Source organism: Ovis canadensis, chromosome 15, assembly GCF_042477335.2.
Source record: "Ovis canadensis isolate MfBH-ARS-UI-01 breed Bighorn chromosome 15, ARS-UI_OviCan_v2, whole genome shotgun sequence".
NCBI classification, from domain to species: Eukaryota; Metazoa; Chordata; class Mammalia; order Artiodactyla; family Bovidae; genus Ovis; species Ovis canadensis.
Window position 1 is genome coordinate 57,266,927 of NC_091259.1, and position 18,395 is coordinate 57,285,321.

The following is an 18,395-nucleotide window of genomic DNA, read 5'->3' on the forward strand; positions in this document are numbered from 1 at the left end:
TTTCCCAAGGGGAATGTCCTAGCTGCTTCTTAAAGAACAAGCAAAATTTAAATAGACAAAACTCTGTGCTTTACTGTGCTTTGCTTAGTCATTCAGTCGGGTCCAACTCTTCACGACTGCATGGTCTATACCCCACCAGGCTCCTCTGTCCATGGGATTTCCCAGGCAAGAATACTGGAGTGGGTTTCCATTTCCTTCTCCAGAGGATCTTCCCGACCGGGAAATTGAACGGGGTTCTTCTGCATTGCAGGTGGATTCTTTACCAGCTGAGCTACCAGGGAAGCCCAAACTGTGTGTGAAGGAATATTCCCTCAGTCCAAAAGTATTTGTTGAGTGTGGGTTTTTTGTTTGTTTGTTTGTTTGTTTTTTTCCTAGGCAGAGTCTGCATCCTAGAAACACAGTGGGCAAAATATTAAAGAAAGACTTTGTTCTTGGTTTATTTATTTTTTTGTTTTATTTTTAATTGGAAGATAATTGCTTTACAGCATTGTGTTGGTTTCTGCCAAACATCATCATGAATCAGCCACAGGTATACCTATGTCCCCTCCCTCTTGACTATCCCTCCACCTCCTTCCCCATCCCTCCCCTCTAGGTTGTTACAGAGCTGAGAGACACAGACAATAGAAAAGTCAACGAGAAACCATTTCAGACAGCACTCTGAAGGAAACCAAATGGGGGGGGGGGTGGTGTTCAATAAAATTCTAAATTATGTGAGATATGAAATGATTGAAAGGAAAAGCATTCCAAAAATGCAGAATAAATGTCAATGGTCTGGGGTGGGGAAAAAAACAAAGACAAGGAAAAAAAAACCCAAACGGAAAGGTTGTAGGAAAAACAAAAAGACCAGTGCCAGTTATGGCTAAAGCTAAGTGAGTAAACATTAACCAGCGGAAAATTAGAAAGCAATAATTTGATATTGAATACAGGGGACAGGAATGCTAGGCAAAGCTGATGTTTTAAGATTACCGTCAGAAAAAGATTCCTTGACTTAGGCAACTGTGAGAGTTAAAAATGCTCTGAGGGACCTAAGATGAAGTCCTTTGTATCTACTATTGTAATTGTTAGGAAAAACAAAAAGACCAGTGCCAGTTATGGCTAAAGCTAAGTGAGTAAACATTAACCAGCGGAAAATTAGAAAGCAATAATTTGATATTGAATACAGGGGACAGGAATGCTAGGCAAAGCTGATGTTTTAAGATTACCGTCAGAAAAAGATTCCTTGACTTAGGCAACAGGGAAGAAATGGACTGCACCTTTCTGTGAGAATTCTGAGGCTCAGACTCCTCTGAAGACATTTAAAAGTACCAAAATCTGGTTCACTCATACTACTTATAAATATTCCATCACTATTTGTCAAATTAAGTGCTCTATTTATGATGTGTTCTTGACTTTATAATAAATTCCATACTGCACAGCTTTTCACTCTGCCCCCAGTCTTCCATTAAAGAGTAAGTGCTGTGGCATTGAATACACTGTATATGCTTAGTTGTTCATCCAAGTCCAACTCTTTGTACGCCATAGACACTACCCTGCCAGGCTCCTCTGTCTGTGGGATTTTTCAGGCAAGAATACTGGAGTGGATTGCCATTTTCTTCTCCAGGGGATCTTCCTGACCCAGGGACTGAACTTGCATCTCCTGTGTCTCCTGCATTGAAGGTGAATTCTTTTACGTGTTGAGCCATCGGGGAAAGTCCTGAATATATTATAGATGCCAATAAATACTGGTCAACAGTTTATTGTCTAAATATTCAGTTCTTGTCTCTTGTTGTTGTCGGTCAGTCGCTAAATTGTGTCCAACTCTTTGCAACCACACGGACTGCAGCACGCCAGACCTCCCTGTCCCTCACTATCTTCGGGAGTTTGCCTAAGTTCATGTCCATTGAATTGGTGATGCCGTCCAACTGTCTCATCCTCATCTTATCTCCTGCATATGTTAGATATCTTCCCCAAGACCTTCTCCCGGATTTGTTGAGTCTTTACACAATACACAATGGGATTCATTAGGGGTGGCAACAACAAGAATATGTCTGCAATAAGGATTATAGCAAGGGGGCTTTTGTGCTTGGCAAAGCGGTGCATGGCAGCCAGTGTAATAATGGGCACATAGAAAATGAGTACAGCACAGAAATGGGAGACACAGGTGTTAAGTGTCTTAAGTCTTTCTGCCAAAGATGCAATGCTGAGTACAGTCTTCAGGATCAGTGTATAAGAAAGAACAATGAGAGCCAAGTCCAGCATAGTACAGAGAGCAACAAAGAAACTATAGATAACATTGATCTTGTTGTCAGAGCAGGCCAGCTTCATGGTATCCTGATGAAGACAGTATGAGTGAGAAAGGACATTCTTCTGACAATATTTCAATCTCCTTAGCATGAAAGGAAATGGAAGCACTAAGAGAAGGCTCCTGGTGGCTAAAATCGGTCCCATTTTAGCAACTCTGTTGTTAGTGAGGAGAGAATGATATCTCAGGGGATTGTGAATGGCAAGAAAGCAATCCAAAGACATGACCAGCAGTACTGAGGACTCCATGACTGTGAATCCATGGATGAAAAATTCTTGAGCAAAGCAGGCATTGGGTGAAATTTCCATGGCATCGAGCAAGAAGATTCTCAGCATGGTAGGGAGAGAGGAGAAGGACAGGCCCAGGTCAGAGATAGCCAACATGGCAAGAAAATAATACATGGGTTCATGAAGTGAGGGCTCTGTCTTTATGATAAAGAGAGTGGTACTGTTGCCCATGATGGCAACCAGATATAGGAGGCATATGGGAATGGAGATCCACTCGTGGGCATGTTCCAATCCTGGAATTCCAATCAGAAGGAAAAGCTGGACCTCAGAGTTGTTGAGAACAGCCATGAGAAGTGGGAATATGAACTCTTTAACCAGATCTGAAATCACATAAACAAAAAGCAGTAACGCTTTTGGATAAAGATCAGTGCTGGACAGGAGTGGGGAGGAGCAGGGGAAGATGAGCAGTTTTTCTTATACTATATACAGGAGCACATATTTGACATAATATTAATAAAAAGGAACTGCCAACATTTATCAAAAAGCTTTAAACATGTTCATGTCCTCTAACATAAGAATTTTACTTACAGTGAATTATCCTAAGGTGGTGGTTTTCCAAAATTTCTAGCCAAATATGAAACTCATGTCAAAGCTGCTTTGACTGAGTTACTGACAGATACTCAGAATCTTTTCTGCAGCTTTTCCACATGATCTTCAGTAGTTCTCCTACACAGAGATCCCTGTAGATATCTACACTATGGTGAATATCAAATGCTAGAAAGTAAATTTATAAACTAATTTAATTCTTAAATTTGTGATCTTGGTATTTATTACTCTATTTTATACACAAGCATAAACACTACTCTAGGCTCAAAAAATCATGAACATGTATCTGTAATATATTAATATTGATGATATAGTGGTTTTCAAATGAAAAGCTAGGAGAAATGGAATATGGATACTCCCTTGGGAGTTATGTATCCATAATGCCTTCATTTTCCTACACAAAATATGATAATTTCTAGCTCAGACACCTTTGAGCCACACTTCAAGTTATTATTATTTCAAGAGAAAATGTTGAAGCCATGCATTAGTATCGTATTCATCTTGTTTCTCTTGATCAATTATCTTATATTTTTATCTATGACTGAATTAGTCAAAGAAATTCTATGACTGAATTAGTCAACAAAATTCAAAACGAAAAGTATCCCAAACATTCCATTTACCTTTGTAAGGTAAAAATTTTAACTCCACCTATGCATTAAACTAAATAGAATATTGTAAAATAATTAGCCTCAATTAAAATAAATAAATTTAAATTTAAAAAAATTTTAAAAAAATTGATTTTATTGTTAAAGTCTCTTACATGAATCTGAACAAACTGGGAGACAGTGAATAACAGGGGAGCCTGACTGCAAAGAATCGGACCCAACTTATCAACTGAACAATGTCATTAAAGTGTTCACAGATTATGTTTTCAAAGGTAAAATATGCAGTCTTGCAGCTTATGAAATTTTTGAGCTTTAAGATATCCCAGTGTTGGATAATTGATATAAATTACCAGAGAAATGCACATATTTTAAGCTAACCATCATAAATCCCATTTGTATTTGGTAAACATAAAGAATACATGCATATGTAAATACAACTTATTAAAGTAATAATTTCAATTGCACAAAAATAATGGCAAAACACAAAAATAAAGGGAGAGACAAAGGAAGTCAAGAGTTCATATGACGCATTAACCTCATTAGAGAATTTATAAGTTCAAATTGCAAGAGATGAAAAATCATCAGTCTCCAAGGGAAAACAGGGGACATTGGAAATAATTTGGCTAAATTGAAGTTTGATTGTGAATTGATATTTTGTTTTGTAATTCTTTAGAGAATAAACAAGAAAATGTAATAAATAGCCAGCAGCCCTTGGTTCATATTATATATCAACATTTGGGGGTATTTTCTATGCAGTTCTCTTTTGTCAGCTTGTAAACAAGCCTCACCTGCTGACTTGGAGCCCCCAAGCAGTCGGACAGATCTTATTTATCTCCCACCATGGCAGCAAGCCTCCTGCCAAGTCCAAAGAAAGTGCATTTTGGAGATGGTAGTAGATTTTCAAATGCTGTAAACCTCATTCTGTATGTAATCTGTCAAACTTTGCCTATTTAGCAAATTTTATGCTGATCCTTCCACCCCAGGAGGAAGTCCTCATTTCCCAAAAGCACATAACCCTTTCCTTTTTTGCTGTTTTTGGCTAAGAGGTGTTGCTTTTGGTCTTCCAGGGAATATTTCTGCTTTGCAGTTTTTACTATAGTCTCTTCTATACTTTTATAATGTACTATTTTCATGTATACCTACCCAGCCAAACCCCCATCATATACACAGACTGCTAAATACTGTAAAGTATAGATGGGATTTTATTTGTCTTCATATATCTGCCATCAACATAGTTTCTAGATTATGAAAGTTTCTTGGGAGGCATGCAAAGAGTGAATGTGAGTGGAACAAATATAAGACATAGAAGCATTTCCTAGTGCCATCTCCCTTTCTTTTGTAGTGGTAAACAAGGGATATTTATGCTCAGTCCATTCATGTACATTTTCAGTGGTAAACTTATTCTTATACACTATGCTTTTGAATACAGAGTCTGAACATCAGGAAAAACAGCTCAACATAAATATTGGTCATCAATTCCGAAATATTGAACTGATAGTTGATATCTATGGTCAATGGAGTAGATGAGATCCCCTAGGAAACTGTGAAAAATACAAAATTGAAATCTCAGATTGAACCCTGAAGAGTAGCAAGATTGTTGAGAGCATCTTGCTCAAGAATATCTGGACATCAGGAAGAAAAATTAAGAGAGTGAGATATAGTATATTCCCATGGAATATTTCAAGGAGATGGTCATCAGTTCAAACATTGCCTAGATTTCTTAGAATTTCCATTCTTTAAGGTAAAAAATAAACCCTCAAATCTGATACAGAAACATCTGGATATATGTCTCATCTTTGCAGATTACCAGCTGTGTGAACTTGGGTAAGCTTCTGGTGTCTACTCTGCTGTTAAATATTGTAAACAATAATATCTATCTAACATAGTTATCTTAGAAAGTCTGGTATAGTTTTTGCATACTGAATATGTTAGTAAGTATCAGCTACTATTATATATTTCAACAAAAATTTCCTAACATTTCTTCTTCACATCAAGTCCTAGACTGGCCAAAGAAGGTTTTTCATTTTTTCAGTTGACATTAAGGCTTGTTATTACTTTTTATATTATCCAATAAATGGAATCCTGCTAATATCAGATTTAATAAAATTATTTTTAACCTTCAGACCACACAACCCCATCCATTCTCCTTTAACACATACACACACACACACACACACACACACAAGAACACACACAGAGTCTCTCTGTCTCTCTCTCAAGCTACTTCTTCCTCCCCATAGTCAATTCTTCAGATATGAGTTGTTTCACAAAGCCTTAGCTTAGGGTTTTCAAGCAGAGTTTTAACTACTTGCACATACCAATACTGGATGCTCAGTATATCCCTGAATGACAAGAGCAAGAAATTTCAACTTTAACATTTAATTTATCTAGATGCACCTACTTCTATTTCCCTCTGGGATGCAGCCCCTTGGGTGGAATAAAAAAGTAGCCAGCTCTCTGTAATCTCCCAGCAAACTTAAGTAGAAAGGGTTTGACATAGTACATTAACTCTTTGGTACCCAGGAACTCCAATAGGAGCTAGAGACCAATTGAGGCAAAACACAATTAGAAAACTACTCAAGTTAAAGATATGCTGGAAATCATATTGATGAAAGATGCTTGATATGTGTCAGTCACAGAGACTCAGCAATATAGGCAAAAGAATAGGCTATTTGTTATCAAAATATTTGAGTTCTAATTTGAGATCATACCACCTACCTTTTACTTCAGTTTAATCATTGACAAAATGGAAAAATAATACACAAAATATCAAATGTTTAAGAAGGCACTTTATAAACTATAGGATAGTTTATCAGTGATTTCACTAATTTGACCCATTTTTGTCAAATGTGATTAGACGAGCCTTGAAATAGACATCTTCTGCCACTTCCTGTTAGATTTCTAACCAAGTATTCCAAAATTATATGTATTCCAGGCTGATGTAAAATAGTACAAGATGGAAACTTAGATTAAACAGAAAAGAATGACATATATTAAAAGGGGTGAATATGTGAGTAAACATAAAATATTATTTTCCTTTCTCATTTGCTAGGAAAGATGATTTACTTTTTAAGGTTAAAAAAAATACACTACATTGAGAGATTTGTAACAAAGGTAGAAATATGTACTCAGCAATAATTACATCCAGGTCAAAATGAGATAAATGAATTATACTATTAAAAGTTTCTTATGTTACCTATGGGGTAGTATAAGATTTTATTTTATTTTTTCAAATTTATGTTTTAATTGGTAAAAAATTGCTTTTCAATGTTGTGTTGGTTTCTGCTGTGCAACAATGCAAATCAGCCATAATCATACATATAGTCAAAGTGAAGTCTCTCAGTCTTCAAAGTGAAGTCTCTCAGACCTGTGGACTGTAGCCCACCAAGCTCCTCTGTACTGGAGTGGGTTGTCATTTCCTTCTCCAGGGGCTCTTCCCAACCCAGGGATCGAACCCAGGTCTCCCACATTGCAGACAGACTCTTTAACCTCTGCACCACCAGGGAAGCCCTTAAATACAAGAATACAGTCTCTCAGAAAACCTATAAAGACAGGAAACTTCAGATCCAAGTACTAACATCAAAGATTTCAAGGGAGGAAAGGAAGCCAGGTTGAAAGAAGAATGGGGAGGAGGCGGGAGGCGGGGGTGGGAAAGGGGTGGCCTTACAGACGTCTCCTGCCACCTACAGATACCCAGGCATTATGGGACTTTTTCCTGGGCCTCCAGAGAAGGGAGAACTGGAACTCGGCCCTACCAGATATCAGACCATACCATCTATTCAAGTTCTCTGCCAAGAGGAAGTGATCAGTCTCCAATCCTCAGCTCAGACTGAGGGCCCTTCGACCAGATTCCTGTGTCCAGGACCGGGGGACTAGATAAACAGGGAAGGATAGGAAGGGTTAAGGAGGGGAAAGAGAGAGGGAAGGGAAGAGAGGTCAATAAACTCTCTTGTTCCTTATCCCCTCTCTATTGAGCCTTCCTCCCCTCCTCCTCCCCCACCATTTTAGGTCAACACAGAGCTCCGGGCTGGAGGCCGCCTTGGGTTATACAGCAACTTTTCACTGGATATCTGTTTTACATACATAGTGTATATACGTCAGTGCTTTCTTCCATTTGTCCCACTCTCTTCTTCCCCTACTGTATCCACAAGCCCATTTTCTACATGTGTGTCTCCATTTCTTCCCTGTAAATAGGTTCATCAGTATCATTTTTCTAGATTGCATATATATGCATTAATATATGACATTTGCTTTTCTCTTTCTGACTTGCTTTACTCTGTATAACAAATTCTAGGTTCATCCACCTCACTAGAACTAACTCAGATTTGCTCTTTTTATAGATGAGTAATATTCCATTGTATATATGTACCACAGCTTCTTTATACATTCATCCATATATGCACATCTAGGTTGCTTCCACCACATGGGTATTGTAAATAATGCTGCAATGAACATTGGGGTACATTGTGTCTTTTAGAATTGTGGCTTTCTCAGGGTATATGCCCAGTAGTAGGATTTTGGGGTGGGGTAGAATATATTAATTCATAGGCAGAATCTGATAAGTTAAGGTTGCATACCATAACCCAAGGAGCAACCACAAAAAAGTATAGCCAAACAGTCAACTGAATAAATAAAACAGAATATCAAAACTTACTTGAACTGATTTGATTTAAAGATTCAAAAGAAGTGGGTAAGTGAGTAAAGTTATGACAGAGAAGAGAAAATAGGTGACATAATGAGGAAACAAATAAAATAATGACAAACATACAATCAAAGTATCAATAATTGTATTAACTATATTGGGCTAATGGAGAAGGAAATGGCAACCCACTCCAGTATTCTTGCCTGGAGAATCCCATGGAAGGAGGAGCCTGGTGGGCTACAGTCCACTGGGCTAAAGATTCCAAAGAACTCTTGTCACACAAGATTAAAAAACATTCTGACTACATACACTGCATGGTAAATAAAAAGACACAGATAAGTTTAGTGTAAAAGGATGGGGAAAATGTCATGCATTCCAATACAAATTGAATATAACCATAAATTCCAGGGCACATGGGATTTAAAGCAAGAAAAGGCAGAGGAACAAGAGATCAAATTGCCAATATCCATTGGATCATTGAAAAAGAAAGAGTTCCAGAAAAATATCTATTTCTGATTTATTGACTATGCCAAAGCCTTTGATTGTGTGAACCACGACAAACTTGGGAAAATTCTTAAAGAAATGGGAATACCAGACGACCTTACCTGCCTCTTGAGAAATCTGTGTGCAGGTCAGGAAGCAATAGTTAGAACTGGACATGGAACAACAGACTGGTTCCAAATTGGGAAAGGAGCACATCAAGGCTGGATATTGTTACCCTGCATATTTAACTTACATGCAGAGTTCAGTTCCGTTCAGTCGCTCAGTCGTGTCCGACTCTTTGCAACCCCATGAATCGCAGCACGCCAGGCCTCCCTGTCCATCACCAACTACTGGAGTTCACTCAGACTCACGTCCATCGAGTCAGTGATGCCATCCAGCCATCTCATCCTCTGTCATCCCCTTCTTCTCCTGCCCCCAATCCCTCCCAGCATCAGGGTCTTTTCCAATGAGTCAACTCTTCGCATGAGGTGGCCAAAGTATTGGAGTTTCAGCTTCAGCATCAGTCCTTCCAATGAACACTCAGGACTGATTTCCTTTAGGATGAACTGGTTGGATCTCCTTGCAGTTCAAGGAACTCTCAAGAGTCTTCTCCAACACCACAGTTCAAAAGCATCAATTCTTCAATGCTCAGCCTTCTTCACAGTCCAACTCTCACATCCATACATGACCACAGGAAATCATGAGAAATGCTGGGTTGGATAAAGCACAAGCTGGAATCAAGATTGCTGGGAGAAATATCAATAACCTCAGATATGCAGATGACACCACCCTTATGGAAGAAAATGAAGAGGAACTAAAAAGCCTCTTGATGAAAGTGAAAGAGGAGAGTGAAAAAGTTGGCTGAAGACTCAACATTCAGAAAACTAAAATCATGGCATCTGGTCCCATCACTTCATGGGAAATAGATGGGCAAACAGTGGAAACAGTGTCAGACTTTATTTTATGGGGCTCAAAAATCTCTGCAGATGGTGACTGCAGCCATGAAATTAAAAGACACTTGTTCCTTGTAAGAAAAATTATGATCAACCTAGACAGCATATTAAAAAGCAGAGACATTACTTTGCCAACAAAGTCCGTCTAGTCAAGACTATGGTTTTTCCAGTAGTTAGGTATGGATGTGAGAGCTAAGCACTGAAGAATTGATGCTTTTGAAATGTGCTGTTGGAGAAGAATCTTGAGAGTCCCTTGGACTGCAAGGAAACCAGTCCATCCTAAAGGAAATCATTCCTGAATATTCTTTGGAAGGACTGATGCTGAAGCTGAAATTCCAATACTATGGCCACCTGATGTGAAGAACTGACTCATCTGAGAAGACCATGATGCTGGGAAAGATTGAAGGCAGGAAGAGAAGGGGCCGATAGAGGATGAGATGGTTGGATGGCATCACCAATTCAATGGTCACGAGTTTGAGTAATCTTCAAGAGTTGGTAATGGACAGAAAGGCCTGGCGTGCTGCAGTCCAGTTCAGTTCAGTTCAGTCACTCAGTCGTGTCCAACTCTTTGTGACCCCATGAACTGCAGCACACCAGGCCTCCCTGTCCATCACCAACTCCCAGAGTTCACTCAAACTCATATCCATTGAGTTCACTCAAACTCATTTCCATCCAGCCATCTCATCCGCTGTCATCCCCTTCTCCTCCTGCCCCCAATCCCTCCCAGAATCAGAGACTTTTCCAATGAGTCAACTCTTTGCATGAGGTGGCCAAAGTACTGGAGTTTCAGCTTTAGCATCATTCCTTCCAAAGAACACCCAGGACCAATCTCCTTTACAATGGACTGGTTGGATCTCCTTGCAGTCCAAGGGACTCTTAAGAGTCTTCTCCAACACCACAGTTCAGAAGCATCAATTCTTCAGCACTCAGCCTTCTTCACAGTCCAACTCTCACATCCATACATGACCACTGGAGAAACCATAGCCTTGACTAGACGGACCTTTGTTGGCAAAGTAATGTCTCTGCTTTTGAATATGCTATCTAGGTTGGTTATAATTTTCTTGCCAAGGAGTAAGTGTCTTTTCATCTCATGACTGCAATCACCATCTGCAGTGATTTTGAAGCCCAGAAAAATAAAGTCTGACCCTGTTTCCACTGTTTCCCCTTCTATTTCCCATGAAGTGATGGGACCAGATGCCATGATCCATGCGGTCACAAAGAGTTGGACATAACTGAGCGACTGAACTGAACTGAAGTGAACTGCATCACCAACTTAAAAGGAAACATTTTGCAGTGATAAAAGCATCAGTTCATTAAGATGTCATAGCAGTCTTAATATTATACATGTGTGCTCAGTCATGTCCAACTCTTTGGGACACATTGGACTAGCCCGTCAGGCTCCTCTGTCCCTAGGCTTTCCCAGACAAGGATGCTGGAGTGGATTGTCATTTCCTTCTCCAGTGGATCTCCTGACCCAGGGATCAAAACCACATCACTGTGTCTCCTGCATTGGCAGGTGGATTCTTTACCACTAGAGCCACATGGGAAGCCTTTTGTTTAGACATGTAATAAGAAAGGTTCAAAATACACAAAGAAAAAGTAACAGTACTAAAAATAAAAAGACAGTTTTTTTTTATTTCAATTTTGTATTGGGGTATAGCCTATTAACAATATTGTGATAGTCGCAGATGAACAGTGAAGGGACTCAGCCATACATATACATGTATCCATTCCCCTGAAATATCCTTCCCATCCAGGCTGCCACATAACATTGAGCACAGTTCCCTGTATGTCCTTGTTGGTTGTCCATTTCAAATATAGTAATCTGTATATATCCATCCCAAACTAACTATCCCTTCCCCCCACCCTTCCCCCTGGCAACCATAAATTCTTTCTCTTAGTCTGTGAGTCTCCTTCTGTTTTGTAAGTTATGTTATTTGTTTTTAGATTCCACATATAAGGGATGTCATATGATATTTTTCCTTCTCTGGAAAAAGACAAATTATTAATCAGATTTGGTGATTTTAGCACTTTCCTGTTTTTGTGCTACTTTGTTGCGTATGTAGATAAAAATGAAATTGAGCTGTACACTCCAGATGTATCCATCTTACTCCATGTAATTTGCATTTTAATAATTAAAAAGGGAAAACATCTTCATTGACTGTAAGAAAATAAAAAGAAATTAAGAAGTATTGAGCCTAAAATAATGTATCAGTTAATTTAGAATTAAATAATGTATTGGTAGCTTCACCTGCTTTCTCTAATCTCTCAGGCAGGCTCTCCTTGATATGTTCAACTCTCCAAAACCTGTGGAAAATTGCAGTCTGACCTTTTCATGTTCTTATGGGAACCAGTGAGTTAAAACTACAATCCTGTATCAGGCTCTCTTCTGGGAATTTCTAGGAAGTTTATCGGGGAAATCATTTGTTTACAGAGGATAGCAGAGCTATAGGAATTGGTGTACCATAAGTACAAAACTCAAAAGACAGCTGAAAGGGTGATCTGTAGATGAAGGTTGGTCAACAGATGCGGTACACTGAGGCTGAGAAGCCTCTAGCCTAAAATCATTTCTGTTTCACTGTGTGGTTACATGGTAAGTGCAGTAGGGCCCTAACATAGCATTGTCTTATAATATGGCTTTGTACAGTTTTTATGTCTGAAACATGGAAACTATGAACTGGGCCTTAGAGAGGATAATGAATAAGGATGACTTATTGACATAGGAAGGGCTCAAAGGTAAAAAACAAAAACAAAAAAGATTGCAATGGGGAGAAAGGGCTAGGAGAGCTTCTCTTGGTGATATGTTTACCTGATAGGAAGATACTTTTAGCTTAAATTTGGAGAAGAAGCTATGAAAATGTAAAAATGCACTAAAATGCTTTTAGCCATCCATTGCCACTGTTCAGTTCACCTTTCTATGGTTCATCTTAGAAAGTATCCAGTTGTTCAGGCACAGTTAGACAAAACGCTGGATAGAGTTGGAACTCTGTGGGATAGGGACTGGGAAATAGGCAGACTCATCAGCTGAAAGAGTAAAATGTGTTCATCTAAGCAAAGACTAGGAAGGTAGACATGGGTACAGAAGTCAGGCCATGGATGACAGGATCTTAGTCACTAGACTCAAATCAGAGGAGAGGACTTTATTTAGTCTCAGAAGAAAGGGCAGGTGAGAGGATATTACAGCCTCATGTTAATTGGAAGAGGGGCCTGGAAATGATCTAGCTACTCCAGGTAAGTGGTACGTGACTGCAAGGAAAGTACTGTAAGGTGTAGTATAAGACAGTCCTTAGTGTTCAGCCAGAGAATAAGACACACCTGGGTTTGAATTCTAGTTCCATCCATGACTGGGGCTTCCCAGATGGTGCAGTGGTAAAGAATCCACCTGCCAACACAGGAAACACAGGAGATGCAGGTTCAATCCCTGGGTCAGGAAGACCTCCTGGAGTAGGGAATGGCAACCCACTCCAGTGTTTTGCCTGTAAAATTCCATGGACATAAGAGCCTGTTGGGTTACAGTACATGGAGTCACAAAGAGTTAGACACCACTATGTATGCAGCACATATATGGATATCTATCCACGATTAGCTATGTATTTCTTTTTTAATTTATAAAACAGAGATATAGCAGTACCTGCTTCACAAGGTTTCTCTGAGAATTAAATAAGGTGTATATAAAGAGTCTGAGATATCATTCACCTTAGAGATAGTATCCCTAAATTTTAATTCTTTTTAGTAATAACATGTAGGACTGTCTCTCAAGGCAATAAATTTATTTGAACATCTTGAGTAACTTCTCCACATGAGTCACTGCACTTGAGAAACAAATGCAAAGGACCCTTTATACGCTAGTAAAGTAATGCTCATTCTCCAAGCCAGCCTTCAACAATACGAGAACCGTGAACTTCCAGATGTTCAAGCTGGTTTTAGAAAAGGCAGAGGAACCAGAGATCAAATTGCCAACATCCACTGGATCATCAAAAAAGCAAGAGAGTTCCAGAAAAACATCGATTTCTGCTTTACTGACTATGCTAAAGCCTTTGACTGTGTGGATTACAATGAACTGTGGAAAATTCTGAAAGAGATGGGAATGCCAGACCACCTGACCTGCCTCTTGAGAAATCTATATGCAGGTCAGGAAGCAACAGTTAGAACTGGACATGGAACAACAGACTGGTTCCAAATAGGAAAAGTAGTATGTCAAGCTGTATATTGTCACCCTGCTTATTTAACTTATATGCAGAATACATCATGAAAAATGCTGGGCTGGAGGAAGCACAAACTGAAATCAAGATTGTCAGGAGAAATATCAATAACCTCAGATATGCAGATGACACCACCCTTATGGCAGAAAGTGAAGAGGAACTAAAAAGCCTCCTGATGAAAGTGAAAGAGAGTGAAAAAGTTAGCTTAAAGCTCAACATTCAGAAAACTAAGATAATGCCATCTGGTCCCATCACTTCATGGGAAATAGATGGGCAAACAGTGGAAACAACGTCAGTTTTATTTTGGGGGGCTGAAAAAACATTGCAGATGGTGATTGCAGCCATGAAATTAAAAGATACTTACTCCTTGGAAGGAAAATTGGACCAACCTAGATAGCATATTAAAAAGCAGAGACATTACTTTGCCAACAAAGATCTGTCTAGTCAAGGCTATGGTTTTTCCAGTGGTCATGTATGGATGTGAGAGTTGGACTGTGAAGAAAGCTGAGTGCTGAAGAATTGATGCTTTTGAACTGTGGTGTTGGAGAAGACTCTTGAGAGTCCCTTGGACTTCAAGGAGCTCCAGCCAGTCCATCCTAAAGGAGACCAGTCCTGGGTGTTCATTGGAAGGACTGATGCTGAAGCTGAAGCTCCAATATTTTGGCCACCTCATGCGAAGAGCTGACTCATTGGAAAAGACCCTGATGCTGGGAGGGATTGGGGGCTGGAGGAGAAGGGGATGGCAGAGGATGAGATGGCTGGATGGCGTCACCGACTCGATGGACATGAGTTTGGGTAAACTCTGGTAGTTGGTGATGGACAAGGAGGCCTGGCGTGATGCAATTCATGGGGTTGCAAAGAGTCAGACACGACTGAGAGACTGAACTGAACTGAACTGATTGTTAGTAGGAGGTTTATTATGTTTCAAACTGATCAGGACTTTGCCAATTGTCTCTTATCCTCAAAGAAATTATGCTATTTTACTATTTCCTGTTCATCAGTAAGCATATGAAACTTCACAGATAAACATTTATTTTTAAGTTCACATAAAAATGGAACAAATATTTTGAAAGTGAAACTGTAAAAATTGTCTAAAGAATGTTTCAGTTCAGTTCAGTTCAGTCGCTCAGTCGTGTCCCACTCTTTGCGATCCCATGAATAGCAGCAAACCAGGACTCCCTGTCCATCACCAACTCCCGGAGTTCACTCAGACTCACATCCATTGAGTCAGTGATGCCATTCAGCCATCTCATCCTCTGTCATCCCCTTCTTCTCCTGCCCTCAATCCCTCCTAGCATCAAAGCTTTTCCAATGAGTCAACTCTTCACATGAGATGGCCAAAGTACCGGAGTTTCAGCTTTAGCATCATTCCTTCCAAAGAAATCCCAGGGTTGATCTCCTTCAGAATGGACTGGTTGGATCTTCTTGCAGTCCAAGGGACTCTCAAGAGTCTTCTCCAACACCACAGTTCAAAAGCATCAATCCTTTGGTGCTCAGACTTCTTCACAGTCCAACTCTCACATCCATACATGACCACAGGGAAAACCATAGCCTTGACTAGATGGACCTTAGTTGGCAAAGTAATGTCTCTGCTTTTTAATGTACTATCTAGGTTGCTCATAACTTTTCTTCCAAGGAGTAAGCGTCTTTTAATTTCATGGCTGCAGTCACCATCTGCAGTGATTTTGGAGCCCCCAAAAATAAAGTCTGGCATTGTTTCCACTGTTTTCCCATCTATTTCCCATGAAGTGATGGGACCAGATGCCATGATCTTCGTTTTCTGAATGTTGAGCTTTAAGCCAACTCTTTCACTCTCCTCTTTCACTTTCATCAAGAAGCTTTTGAGTTCCTCTTCACTTTCTGCCATAAGGGTGGTGTCATCTGCATATCTGAGGTGATTGATATATCTCCCAGCAATCTTGATTCCAGCTTGTGTTTCTTCCAGTCCAGCGTTTCTCAGGATGTACTCTGCATAGGAGTTAAATAAACAGGGTGACAATATACAGCCTTGACGTACTCCTTTTCCTATTTGGAACCAGTCTGTTTTTCCATGTCCAGTTCTAACTGTTGCTTCCTGACCTGCATACAGATTTCTCAAGAGGCAGGTCAGGTGGTCTGGTATTCCCATCTCTTTCAGAATTTTCCACAGTTTATTGTAATCCACACAGTCAAAGGCTTTGGCATAGTCAATAAAGCAGAAATAGATATTTTTCTGGAACTCTCTTGCTTTTTCTGTGATCCTAGCACAGAGTAATAGTTTCTGATGTTTTCTCTTTTTAATCTCTTCAACATATTTGTTCCTTTTTTCCCTCTTTCAGGTTGTTAAGAGCCATCTCTCATCTTCATCTCTTGATCTGACTGAGCAAGTGTTGATTTTGTACCTTTACGTTGTCACAGTTGATTCTACTTGGTGGATGGTGCTATCAACAGTGGTAGCAAGCTCTACAGAGAGCTTGCAAGTGAATTCAGCTTTAGAAGGCTGGCCTGAAAAGTGTTTGGAGCAAGCATCTCTGGAAATTGGAGAAACCACTTCCTAACTGCTTTACTAAAATCTATTTTTTGCCATTTTTCTTCTTTTCTTCTTAATTCTATGTTCATTTTGGATCAAGCAGAAAGAGTTACCCTATAGTTCAGCCTGACTGTATAAATTGTTTAATTAGATTATACATGGGGAGGGGCAAAAACTAATAATAGAAGGGGAATTTATTTGCAGGACATATCTTTAGTTGGGTACTTTTTTTCTCAGGACCTAATGGGGAAGTGTGACATCCATGGTTCTCCTTGTCAGTTAACATTATCTGACTATATTATCAATAGTCTGTTTTTAAGAAATACCTCATTCTTTTATTCTTTTATTCTATTATGAGAAGTCTTTCAAAACTTCTTTATTCCTTGTTCTTTTATGAGAAGTCTTTCTCTGTTTATGTCTCAGACAAAAGTGCTGAAAGAAGGGAGAAGTGCATAACAGACCTATGCTGAAAGTGCCATTTCAGATCTGGGAATAAATACTTTCCAATCAATTTATCATGCACAATCTCAATTCCTCTAAGGTGGAGATCACCACCTTCTTCCTGATTGGAATCCCAGGACTGGAGCATGTTCACATATGGATCTCTGTCCCCATCTGCCTCATGTACCTGGTGGCCATCCTTGACATTTGCACCATCCTCTTCATGATCAGGACAGAGCCCTCACTCCATGCACCCATGTACTATTTCCTTTCCACGTTGGCTGTCTCTGACCTGGGACTGTCCCTCTCATCCCTCCCCACTATGCTGCAGATCTTTGCTCTCAATGCTACAGGAATTTCCCCAAGTGCCAGCTTTGCTCAAGAATTCATTATCCATGGATTCACAAATCTGGAGTCCTCAGTGCTCCTGGTCATGGCTTTTGTTCGCTTTTTGGCCATCTGCAACCCCCTGAGATACAGCTCCATCCTCCCCAATGCCAGAGTGGCCAAAATGGGTCTGGTGTTTTTCATTAAAAGCATGCTCTTAGTGCCCCCATTTCCTTTCACTCTTAAAAGATTGACCTATTGTAGGAAGAACCTACTTTCTCACTCTTACTGTCTCCATCAAGATGTCATGAAGCTTGCCTGCTCAGACAACACAGTCCACTTTTTCTATGGCTTCTTTGTTGCTCTCGGTATGATGACAGACAGCGTGTTCATTGCTGTGTTCTATGTATTCATATGCATCCCTGGGTCAGGAAGATCCCTGGAGAAGGAAATGGCACCCCACTCCAGTACTCTTGCCTGGAAAATCCCATGGACAGAGAAGCCTGGTAGACTACAGTCCATGGGATCGCAAAGAGTCGGACATGACTGAGCGACTTCACTTTCTTTCACTTCACTTATGTATTCATCCTGAAGACAGTGATGGGAATTGGATTCTACAAGGAGCAGCTCAAGGCCCTCAACACCTGTATCTCCCACATCTGTGCTGTGCTCATCTTCTACGTGCTCATCATCTCTTTGGCTTCCATGCACCTCTTTGGCAAGCTCAAGTGCATCAGTCGCCATGATCCTCTTTGCTGACTTTTTCTTGCTAGTGCCACTTCAGATGAATCCAATTGTCTACTGTGTGAAGACACAGCAAATTCGTGAGAAGGTTCTGGGGAAATTTGGTCTAAAATAAAGGAATGGGGAAAAGTAAGGCAGGGTCAGCCAGGTTCAGGGAATAAAACAATACCTTTCTAAGCAAATTATTATGGATGGGTCTTTCTTATCTTTCCTAATCATGATTGTAATCAGTACAACAATATAGGATCTGGGCTTTGAGGTCTGTGAGCTTAGGACTTACATGGGCATTGATAGGTATGTATGGGATAATTCTGTAATATAATTAAAATCATGAACCAATACATGGAAGTGGAATTTTAGTTACAGTATTTACAA

The 18,395-nt window shown here is 39.8% G+C and overlaps 1 protein-coding gene and 1 pseudogene across 1 annotated transcript; one reads left to right on the forward strand and one right to left on the reverse strand.

Annotated features, from left to right (window-relative positions):
* Positions 1-1,917: 1,917 nt before the first annotated feature.
* Positions 1,918-2,856, reverse strand: OR51A7 (olfactory receptor family 51 subfamily A member 7). The gene has a single exon (XM_069553742.1). The coding sequence runs from the start codon at positions 2,854-2,856 to the stop codon at positions 1,918-1,920; it is 939 nt and encodes a 312-aa protein (XP_069409843.1).
* Positions 2,857-17,025: 14,169 nt separating this feature from the next.
* LOC138420597 (olfactory receptor 51A7-like) lies at positions 17,026-18,135 on the forward strand (annotated as a pseudogene).
* The last annotated feature ends 260 nt before the right edge of the window (positions 18,136-18,395 follow it).

Bases quoted from the DNA above. Each gene is read 5' to 3' on its own strand.
- OR51A7 (XM_069553742.1), bottom strand. From the start codon at position 2,856: ATGGCTGTTCTCAACAACTCTGAGGTCCAGCTTTTCCTTCTGATTGGA.